The 12,063-nt window shown below is 47.2% G+C and overlaps 1 protein-coding gene across 1 annotated transcript in view; it reads left to right on the forward strand.

Annotated features, from left to right (window-relative positions):
* The window catches only part of ctdp1 (CTD (carboxy-terminal domain, RNA polymerase II, polypeptide A) phosphatase, subunit 1), a 162,706-nt gene extending 150,900 nt beyond the window's left edge, over positions 1-11,806 (forward strand). Inside the window, exon 13 of the mRNA XM_084311891.1 lies at positions 8,878-11,806. Within this exon, the coding sequence (XP_084168017.1) occupies positions 8,878-9,043 (166 nt within the window). The 3' untranslated portion in view covers positions 9,044-11,806. The remainder of the gene's footprint in view (positions 1-8,877) is intronic.
* Positions 11,807-12,063: the final 257 nt, after the last annotated feature.

The raw sequence follows: 12,063 nt of genomic DNA on the forward strand, positions 1-12,063 counted from the left end.
ACGCCACCTGGCGTATAATAGCAATTATAGAAGGCAACGCTGGTACCGCCTGGAGACACTGGGTTCCTCTCAGAGTTGTAAGTTCTAGAGGATAGAGGAATGTTCGGATACTCAGTCTGATTCAATGAAGAATAAAGGGACTCCACGTACAGAAGTCAGTCCTTGTAAATCCAACGATCAGCAGCAAAAGCAATAACTGTAATCCAAATGCTCGATAGCAAACGATGACAGCTAGCCAGCCTCTGTCCATGAGGCCAGCCCGAGTGTAATCCTCACGAGGTTGAATCCAAAACGATAGTGGAAATCAACGAGGCTCTTCTCCGGGTAACACGTTCCAAATCAATATAATCCAACCAGTAATGGTTCTGCAATCGCCGCCGCTGGTTCTCCTGTGCACATGTCCAACGGTTCTCCGACTAGGCCTCCTCGGGTGCTGGCGACATATTTAGGCCACGCACCCTGGCTAAGGTTCACTAGCTAAACACGACAAACCGCTGGGTAATGCTACACACGAACGAACTGTGGTTGCACGATATACAATAAATGAACGACTATTTACTTCACATTAAACTAGGTCGAACTTGACGTTACTGCATTAAACTCTGACACTTTACTATTCTATTCGCACATGTTCTCAACGCACGGTTGCTCACTTCACTACCCGCTGACTCGAGATGAACTTGATGAACGAACATGAACCGCTGCTGTGCGCACCTTGCGCCGTATATATACTTAAGTGATTATCTAGTCCCAAACCTCAGTTCTTATACGCTGTCTCCGGGCATGTTACGACATGCCTGAGCTTGTCTTTGAACCTGACGTTGGGGGCTTGCGGGCTGGCGCCTAGGGCGCCATCCAATAAGGATAGCGAATATCACTATGGTTCGAACGCAGGTAAAGGGACATACCGTGTATATATAAATAATATACAATGTATATAAATAATATATGTAGATTCTCAGCTTTAATCTGGCCCTTCACAACAATGCACATTTGGTGATAGTCATGCAGTACTACAGTAGATCTTGAGACTACAGATGAATGTGTATATCCACTGCCATTCGTGCCACGAAGGCATGAGATGAGACGGGATGTATGATTCACGTATGAGGGGGGGGGGGGGGGGGGGTGTGGACAAGCTATTACGGTGGCTATAAGGGTCCAGACAGGATGACTGACACGTTGCTGTGTGCGTCTACACACTGGTTGTCCCGGGTTACGCCGCCACTCTGATTTAATTAACTACTACAGCAGGACTGGAGCCAATCCTGTTTGTAGGAGGCTAACTACCCTCTTGACTTCCATCATTGACTCTGGTGGATTGGAAGTAGCGCATCGACGGAACATCACGTCGATCTCGCTGCTATTCGATAACGTCGTCGCGGGAGCTGCTGGTTGGACGTGGCTGCTCTGGGGACGGCCTCTCTCTGTGTACCATCACTCCCTCTTAATATCGACCCCCCCCCTTCCTCCCGTACCTCCTGCCCTTTGCACCAGCAACAGTTCTCTGTGCACCTGTTTCAGAAATGCTCTCTCTCTGCCTCTCTCTCACCCCCTCTCTCTTTCTCTCTCGCCATCTCTTTTTCTCTCTTTCTCTCTCTCCCTTTATGTCTCTCTCTCTCCCTCTTTTTTTCTCTCTCTCACTATCTCTCTATCTCTCCCCCTCACTCTCTATCTCTCCCCCTCTCTATTTCTCTATCTCTCACCCTTTATCTCTCACCCCCTCTCTCTCCCCCTCTTTTTCTCTATATCTATATCTCTCTCTCTCTCTCTCTCACCCTCTCATTCTCTATCTCTCCCCCTCTCTCGGTTCTATTGTGTTGCTTCTCTCTACCTCCCTTTCCATTTCTCCCTCTTTTTTTCTGCCTCCGTCTTCTCTCCCACTCTTTTTTTCCTCCATCTGCCTCAGTTCCCATCCCTCCCTCCCCCCTCCCTCCCTCCCCCCTCCCTCCCTCCCTCCCTCCAGCCCTCCCTCCAGCCTCTGTTCTGAGCGCTGCTCCACAGAGCTGTCAGATATGTTTGGATTTCAGTTGCATTCAAGTCTCCCCCGCAGTCCCAGGGCTTCCCCCACAATTCCCCTTTCACTGTCTCCTTTTTTTTCATTTTTTTCTCATCTCCTCCCTGTCTCTCTCCACTCATCTCATCTCTCCTTCCGGTCTCTCTCCACCCATCTCATCTCTCCTCCCTGTCTCTCTCCACTCATCTCATCTCTCCTTCCTGTCTCTCCACTCGTCTCATCTCTCCTCCCTGTCTCTCTCCACTCATCTCATCTCTCCTTCCTGTCTCTCCACTCGTCTCATCTCTCCTCCCTGTCTCTCTCCTCCCTGTCTCTCTCCTCCCTGTCTCTCTCCACCCGTCTCATCTCTCCTCCCTGTCTCTCTCCTCCCTGTCTCTCTCCACCCTGTCTCTCTCCACCCTGTCTCTCTCCACCCTGTCTCTCCACTCGTCTCATCTCTCCACCCTGTCTCTCTCTACCCTGTCTCTCTCCACCCTGTCTCTCCACCCGTCTCATCTCTCCTCCCTGTCTCTCTCCTCCCTGTCTCTCTCCACCCTGTCTCTCTCCACCCGTCTCATCTCTCCTCCCTGTCTCTCTCCTCCCTGTCTCTCTGCACCCTGTCTCTCTCCACCCTGTCTCTCTCCACCCGTCTCATCTCTCCACCCTGTCTCTCTCCTCCTTGTCTCTCCTCCCTGTCTCTCTCCACTCATCTCATCTCTCCACCCTGTCTCTCTCCTCCCTGTCTCTCTCCTCCCTGTATCTCCTCCCTGTCTCTCTCCACTCATCTCATCTCTCCACCCTGTCTCTCCTCCCTGTCTCTCCTCCCTGTCTCTCTCCACTCGTCTCATCTCTCCTCCCTGTCTCTCTCCACCCGTCTCATCTCTCCTCCCTGTCTCTCCTCCCTGTCTCTCTCCACTCGTCTCATCTCTCCTCCCTGTCTCTCTCCTCCCTGTCTCTCTCCACTCGTCTCATCTCTCCTCCCTGTCTCTCTCCACTCGTCTCATCTCTCCTCCCTGTCTCTCTCCACTCGTCTCATCTCTCCTCCCTGTCTCTCTCCACTCGTCTCATCTCTCCTCCCTGTCTCTCCACTCGTCTCATCTCTCCTCCCTGTCTCTCTCCTCCCTGTCTCTCCCTATCCTGTCCTGTCCTGTCCTGTCCTGTCCTATCCTGTCCTGGCCTATCCTGTCCTATCCTATCCTATCCTGTCCTGTCCTGTCCTGTCCTGTCCTGTCCTATCCTGTCCTATCCCAGCACAGCGGTCTCTGTGAACCTCTCCCTGGCTTCCCCCGTCACAGCGCCCCCCGGGGGCCTTTAGCACTGTCTTGACGGCGTGACTGAAGCGCAATCCATCTCTGAAATGTTGCCCTGCTTCAGGACTCCCCGGGTCCTCCCAAATACTCTCACTCTGTCTCTCTCTCACCCTCTTTCTTTCTCACCCCTCTCTCCTTTTCTCTCTTTCACCCTGTATCTCTCTCACCCTCTTTCTCTCACCCCTCTCCTTTTCTCTTTTTCACCCCCTATCTCTCTCACTCTGTCTCTCTCACCCTCTTTCTCTCTCACCCCTCTCCTTTTCTCTCTCTCACCCTCTTTCTCACTCTCTTTCTCTCTCACCCTTTCCTTTTCTCTCTCACCCTCTCTATATCTCTCTCTCTCTCTGTTTTTCTGATCTGATATTTAGTACAGGTAATGACGTTGTGTGGACTCTGTGTAACTTGGGGGCGGGGGCTGTCTGTACCATCAGGGACCTGGTAGCATGTTCTCTTGTCCTGATGCCCTGAACACAGTCACACCCCTCGCTATACGTAGACATAATGGAGTTAGGAACTACGGTTACAGTCTATCACATGTGAAGTGTCTGTATGATAATATAGTCGAGTCAAATGTATTCATAAAGCACATTTCATACACGGAGGCAATCCAAAGGGCTGTACACAAAATACAATAAAAAGGAGAAGGCACAGCATAAAAAAAGAATGATTCTCTGGAATTAGAAAATATATAAAAGGAACACAGAAGGGTACAGTATAAAAATGGTACATTCTCACAAATAGATTTGCAGTGCACTAAAACAAACGGGGAAGAAAAAGAAACGTGCAGCGGTTTAGCAGCAGTTGAAAGCAGAAATGTTTTTTAGCCTATTCTTAAAAATAGCCAGAGTTGTGGCAGATCTAAGATCTTGTAGCGGTTTATTCCAGCTATACGTGTGGCATAGTAGCAGAACGTGTTTTGTTTTGGTCCTAGGTACAGTTAGCGGACATAATTACAAAAGCTGATGGATGGACACCTCTGAACATGGTGTGTTTACAGTACAGCATGTGCACTAGCTAGGGCCGCAACAACTAATCCATTATAGAAAAGCTATTATAAAATAGCTGGCCACTATAATGGATTAGTTGGGTCTACACACAGTATGTTAGGCTGCCACCTCTACGGTCTGTTGTTGAAGCCATTTGAGGTCTAGTAAAGCCTGTTAACACTTTATTTAAAAGAAGTGGATACAAACCACTAGCCTAAGTAGTTTGAAAGAGCATTTTGCATGACGAGGAATGCCTTTCTTTTTTAATCAATAGATTAATCGACTATCAAAATGTGACGTTCGTCGCAGCGCTATCGCTTTATTGGTGCTCGGAAGGCGAAACATGGCGACACACACACAAGCTAACCACCTGACCCGCAGAGTGTCGTGGTTACAGAGCAGCTGCCTCCAAACACCTAATAAACATACATAAACCTTGTTCTAGTCTGGTCAGTAGATTTGCTTCACTGCAAACGGTGCATTTCTCTTAGGCTGTGTGAGGGCGTCGCGTGGCACTTGGCGCCGTATAACAAATGGTTTAGTTTCTACGGATCCAATTTAAAGATGCACGTATTGGAATAGTGTCTTAATTGGTTTATAAATGACTGTGGAGGAAGGTGATAATTACTCCACTGAAGTGTTCATTTGACAGTGTAGGCCGGGTTCCTCCTTAATGTAATTAGCAGAAGCTTCAGAGAAAGTGTTCTCTCCGGGCGCGTGGCCAGCGGGGCTCCTGGCTCCTGGCGCGGGGGGCGGCCCCCGTTCATCTTGTGAACATGCCACTACCGCGTAACGACCATTATTATTACGCGATCTCAATCCCTTTCATTGAAGAAGATATAATAAATAAACGCGAGGGGACGAATGAGAAATCTGGCTTGCACCTGTCCTCGTGAGAGGAATCTGAACGCACTGCTCGCGTTACGGCTGTGTTTAAATGTTGTTTGGCTCTGGCTGCGTCGTGGTCATTTCTCTCAGGGTGGCACCTTCCCATTAGGCCAGCGGTGCTGCTTCATTGGTCGATGGGACGGTAACGAGGTCATGCTAATGAAGGACATGTTTCATAAGGTGCTGTTCTTTGAGCAGCACAGCTCAGTGAGAGGGAACGAGGGGGGGGACGGGGGCGGGACTTCTCAGCGAGGGGGCGAACGTGACCCTCTTTGTTTGGAGACGACCACGCGATTTAGATCCCCTCCTGTTTTGTCTTCAGGTTGTCGTTGAGATGCCACACAGTCTCACCTCTCTCTCTCTCTCTCTCTCTCTCTCTCTCTCTCTCTCTCTCACCCCTCTCTCTCTCACCCCTCTCTCTCCCTTACCCTTCTCTCTCTCCCTCACCCTATTCTCTCCCTCCCTCACCTCTCTCACCCTTTTCACTCTCTCTCACCCTTCTCTCTCCCTTACCCTTCTCTCTCCCTCACCCTTTCCTCTCCCTCACCATTCCCTCCTCACCTCTCTCACCCTTCTCTCTCTCTCTTCCTCACCCTTTTCACTCTCCCTCACCCTTCTCTCTCTCACCCTTCTCTCTCACCCTTATCTCCCTCTCTTTCACCCTTCTCTCGCTCTCTCTCTCTCTGAAAGGAAATCCTGGATGAAGAACCGTATAACTCTGTTAGGAACAATGTTTCCAAACATAATTATCTAAAGACTGAGAGACGGTAGAGATTTAACTGTAATCCTCACGGCACATTAGAATGTGTTAATCAGCCAAACAAGTCATCACAGAATGTCCTTAATCCTTAGTCGACTAATAGCCATACGTAGAATAGTCTGTTGATTTGTTTATTTAATCAAGTTGATTAAATAAATACATACAACAATGCGGAAGAACCGATTTTAAATGTAGTGTTTGTCAGAGATGGGCTCATCATTTTCTCCCGAAATACCGCATTCAGTGACTAATCGACTATATTTACAAAGTCTTAGTGAATTAAGACCAAATCAACCGTTTAATTGACTAAGAGGGAGCAGAATACCTGAACACTTAACGCTGCTAAACATGAGGAAGAACCATGTTCTTTTAATTTAACCCTATTAGTGATACCAGCTCGATGGAGTGAAAGAGCCACTGCATCGCTTGGCGAATTCGACGTGTCTTACTGATGATCCGGGCTGGTATTTCCCCGGCAAGGAGTGTCTGTCAGGGTTGGATTAAATAGATTGGTTTAGATTGGGTGTAATGACGCAAAGGCGAGAGCAATGGAGGAACCCCCCCCCGCTGGCTCGAATACGGTACTAATATTTGGAGAAGTGAGAGGAGGGTTTTAGGGGATGGTGTTAAACACTCACACACACATTCTGTTGCTCAGTCACACACACACACACACACACACACACACACACACACAGCTACAATGACTCATACATGCATAAACAACAACTTGTGCTGTTGACAAGCAGCCACGCTCTGCAGGAGAGGAAATATCACTATGTTGTTGTCATATTAGGAGTGGCCACCGGCCTCGTTTCTCCCCGCTGGCAGCAAAACAAATAGGCATAATTAATGAGTTGTTGCTTTCTGAGTAATTACACGAGCTCACCTTTTAAACTCCCATTACTAAGCCCCGGTTGTATGGCTTTGAAAAATGCCGACCCGCGCGCCGCACTGTGATCCGCATGCACCCGCCCGCCCGCCGGCATCTGTCATCTCCACCCAGAGTCTCTGCAGCGATGTTAGCTAACATCTGACCTTTAATGAACGTGCCAATCAGAGCCTTAGCCGTTGTGGGGCTAAGCGGGGGGCCCTCTGACAGCGCTGTGGTCTAATGAGAGCATGGGGGGGGGGTGGCTGGCTACACTATGCAGGATACTGTAGTATAGACCACGCAGACGCTGGCTCCCACCTAACTCATTAGTATCGTACTAACAAGGTCTCCACTGAGGAGGTGTCACGGAGGAGGCAGCGGGCTTCGAGCAGAGAGGCCGGTCCGTAATGTACCCCCCTTTCTCGAGGCGATATAGCGGCCCAAGTGTCTCATAGCGCTATTTGACGGTATTTTAGTTTTCCCCGTACAAATTACAATGTGATTATGATACTGTCATGGCGCTGTGTCATTGAAAATAGCCAAATCTTTTCTTTTACCTTTTTCAATACCACTGTTGTTGTTGAATTTGAAATGATACGTATTATATGTAATATAATGTGTATATATATTGTGGACACAGCGGTAGTCAAAATCCTTACCTATGCCACCATGAATCACCTTCATCCCTAGTAACGCTATGCACCTACAGTAACACCACTTCCTCACTCAGTTTGGTCCGGGGCTTTCCCGTCTTAGTCCCCTCTTAGTCTGGCATTCGACTGATTTTGTTCTCAGTCGACTACGAACTATAAGCAGTCAAGCAGGGCAATGAAAATAAGTCCTCCTGCATGGCTGGACGTAAGGAAACATACATGTACTGTACATAGTCTATCATATTACTACCGTTAGTCAAGCCAGAATGTGCCTCTCTGTTCCCCAACCTCTCTCTCTCTCTCTCTCTCTCTCTCTCGCTCTCTCTCTCTCTCTCTCTCTCTCTCTCTCTCTCTCTCTCTCTCTCTCTCATCCTTTCAACTCCTTCCCTTTGCGTCTCTTTGCCATCCTCCTTATCTCCCTCGCTCCACATCCACCCTCTCTCTCATCCCTCTCTCTTCTCGTCCTCTCTCCACACGCCCACTGTATCTCAGCCATCGCCGCTCTGGATCCCTCATCAGCGCAGCACAGTTTGACTCCCTTTAACACGAGAGCTGTCTTCACATCTCTGAGCTCAGTCTTCTCCTTCAGCTGGGGGGGGTGGAGTCTACACAGTAGGAACTGACATATTGTTTATGACATCATCACGTCTTGCACAGCGGCACTGCGTCTGGGAGCTGTTGTGAGACATGGTAAAAGTTCTCTTTTATGATGTTTCATGATGGATTAGGATGAAATTTGTTGTGTTTTTATGAGTTTTAAGAGAAAGACGCGGAGGCTCTGTCTTCTCCAGTCGCTCCGTCACTCTTCCCCAACCTCTCTATTTCTCTCTCCCTCATCCTTCTCTCCCTCATCCATATCTCTCTCCCTCACCCTTCTCTCTCTCTCCCTCATCCATTTCTCTCCTCTCTCTTCCTTCTCTCTGTTTTCAGAGGAACAATGTTTCCAAACATTCTTCTTTTTCTTCTTCTCATCATAAAGGAACCCAGCCGTTTGTTCTGGCTGTCTTTTCTTTGAGAAACAAAATACATGATTGGCTTATCTGTGTTTTAGATGCAACAGCCCCCTCTTTGATCATCATCATCAGAGAGAGAGAGAGAGAGAGAGAGAGAGAGAGAGAGAGAGACAGACAGACAGACAGAGAGAGGTCTTCAGATAATTATGTTTGGAAACATTGTTCCCCTGAAAACAGAGTTGTGTGGCTTCTCCGTGTGAACTGTTCGCTTACAGCAACAGCCCCATCTTTGCTGATAATCAGAAAGAGAGATAGAGAGAATGGTAAGAGAGAGAGAGACAGAATGCAGATGGCGTAGTGTCCTGTTCTAGACGACGGTATGTAGCGATATGAAAGGTTTTCCAGTGCGGCTCGGCGGTGCCACGGCTAAACACGTCCCTTCCTGTCTTTCTCTCAGGGGACACAAACGAAAGCGGGACGAGGCCAAGGCAGAGGAGGCAGAGGACGAGAGGAAGGAGGACGATGACTCCAACGAGGAGGAGGAGGAAGAGGAGGAGGGCAGCAGCTCGGAGGCGGACGAGATGGCCGCCGCTTTGGAACTGGAGCTCAACGACTTTATGTGACGAGGAGGGAAGGGGGACGATGTCACCGGACAATGACCACACGAACAGCCCCCCCTTTCTGAAACACCCTCCCAGAGTTCCAGCCATGAACCCCGACAGCGGTACCTGCCTGTGCTTCCTCTGCGTCGGAGCCCGCGTGTACCTGTGGGGAAGTATGAGCTAGGAGCGCGGGGGGGCGGGGTCCATAAAGTGAATGTTGCTGTACAGAAATTAGTCTGCTACCTAGCGGGTTGTAAATATGACTTAGAGAATTTCTAGGGACGACAACGATAGAGGCTTTCTTTTTTCTTCTTTTGGACAAGAGACAACTTTTGACGTTGGCGTTTTATCGTGAGATAATAATAAAAAAAAAGGCGATACGGAATTTGATACTCGTTTTACTTGAGTTTGCTTTTTCTATTTCAATTTTTATATCGATTTAAAAAAAATTAAATAAAAAAAATATATAAAAAAAGGAAATGAATTAAATAAATCCTCTGGTCCTGTATGCCAAAGAGATAGGCTCGGCCAGGCCTGCAGCTAAACCTTTTACTTCTGGTTTTTGTTTATCTCTCTCTTTTCTCTTCCGTTCCCCCCCCCCCCCCCCCTCTCCTTGACGAGTTCCTAGCGGGTTTAACACATCGCTACCAGCAGATCTAGACGTTTGAATGTGTTTAATTGAATCTCGAGTTGTCTGTGTTTTATTTTTATTTTTTTTCATAGTGTTTTTACATTGTGACGTGGTAAGATTCTGAGCCTTTTGTGACAAAAAATAAATAAGAAAGCCCCTCCCCCCTCCCCCTTGGTGCACTACCACTGTGATTTCAACCCACCTTTTATGCCCTTGCCAGTAAATGTTCATTATGGGATGTTCTTACTGACTGCGTGCTCCGGGGTGGGGAATTAATAAGTTGCACTCTGTGGCCCATTGTTGTTGTGTAAATGTTCACCCTCATCATGATCATGATCATCATCGTCACCGCCCTCTCGTACGAGCGTCGTCGGGGGTGGTTATCGAGAAGCGGGGAATCACTCAGCTGGATAATAATAACTCTCAAAATGTATTACGGAAAGAAAAGTTCTTTATTAGGCTGCGAGACACTTATCGATGGCTGAAACGCAAATCCTCATCTGCACATTTTCGGATTTCACTTTGGATGATGAATATCTGCACCTATTCAGTCTGTCTGCAAGATATTTTCCAAACGCCAAAAGCAGTGTATTGTATCCTTTAAAAAAAATTGCATTCTGCGAGAAAACCATTTTTTTTTGTTTTCTCAAAAAAGGGACATTTTCAGATAGGAGGTTCTGCGTTTCAGCCATCGATATATATTTTTTTAAACCTTTTTCAAAACGTCCCGAATGACAAACAGAATAATGTTTTCCCCCACAGTTAGCTGCTGAACTGGCTGCTTCTTGGCTCTTCGTTGTGGATTCATGTCCCACTCACCAGGCCTCCTCCTCCACACCAGAGACCTTTTATCCTCTAATAGAAGTTATTACATAATTTGTATATGCGTTTCTTGATTAGCTCTAATCGAATCACTCGCAACTCAGTGAATTAACACGTACAGTCGCGTAAGCTACGGCAGGCTTTGAAGCTCCGCGCTCCACTGCAAGCCGCAGACGCGGCCGCTTATCTCCACTCGGGACGTGTAATTGTTTGAAGTTGATCCGACAAGCGCGCCCGCGGTATCTCGAGTTAGGTTGTGCGGCTTAGGATTGTGTGTGTGTTTGTGTGTGTGCACTGAGGGACATCCAGGTTCAATGCCTCTTAAAATAAGAGATTTCACCTTCATGGAAATATTTAACACCCATTTCCATTGTCCTCGATGGACCTATCACAAAACCCTCTCTCCCCTTTCTTGATCTCCAATCGCAAAAGAGGGCGGTGTTTGAGATAGGTCCGTTTTAAGTTTTGAATGTGGAACCAAGCTACCTACCAATTAAGCCATGAGCACTGAGTTTGTCTTTAATTTGTGAGGTCTGTGTGTTTTTTGTTGTATTTCTTTTTTTTTATTCAAGGAAGTGAAAGATCTCACTTCCTAAACATCTTAAGTTGAATTCCAAGGCCATGATTGGTCTGAGGTGAAAGGTCAGAGGTCCACTGGGGTCATACTGTAGCACTGTGCCACTGCGAGTCGGGTCAGTAGTGCCTGTGTGTGTATGACCCTTAAAGGGGAACGCCACCCATTTTAAGAGTTCACTATTATGTTCTTCCTGTGCCACAGGACAGGACTCGCTCCTAAAGAGAGAAAACCCTCCAGTCAGTGATGTCACTGGGATGTAAAGTCCAGGGCTGATCCATAGACACAACGAATGAGCCTCTGACTTTATGAGGTCATAAAATGTTTGTGGTTTTATGACCTCATAAAGTCAGAGCCTGTCATTCACCATCTTACAGAGCAGCCCTGGGGATTACATGGCCGTTAAATCACTGATTGGAGGGTTCTCTCTCTGATTTAAATATTTGGGTGGTGTGTGTTCATTCACAAACACTGACTGAACTGTCCCCATGGCAGTGGAAGAACATAATGTGATTTATTAAAATGGGTGGCATTCCCCTTTAACCACCCCTGTACAACGCCACCTGCTGTAGCCAACAACTAACATTACAACATTGTTTCTTTTGCATAGTGACTGTCGCCACCCTTCGCTTCTCCGTTTGGACTTTTTTATTTCATTTCTTCTTCTTTCTTTTTTGATTGTGATTTCGTCACGATTTTCAATGAAAAGACTGACTTGTAAAGTATTTGTAAAGTCTATTTCGTACTTGACCCTGAAAGAAAAAAGATGCTTTTCATTAAATAAAGATTTGTTTTATAAGTGATGGTTGTCGCTGTTCATTTCACCGGGGCTTGCATCTCCCGTGTGAATCATATTTTCTGGTGTAGACAATCTGTAGCAGTTTTCAATCACTTGTAGACAGATTTCGGGCTTGATCCCATAATCTTAGTGTGAATGCTAAAAAAATGTGTATGAAATATGTAATATGCATAATTCATACTTTTAAATTAAGCCTCGGATAGATAAATCGTGCC

The sequence above is a fragment of the Notolepis coatsorum genome, assembly GCF_963971535.1.
Source record: "Notolepis coatsorum genome assembly, chromosome: 4".
NCBI lineage: Eukaryota > Metazoa > Chordata > Actinopteri > Aulopiformes > Paralepididae > Notolepis > Notolepis coatsorum.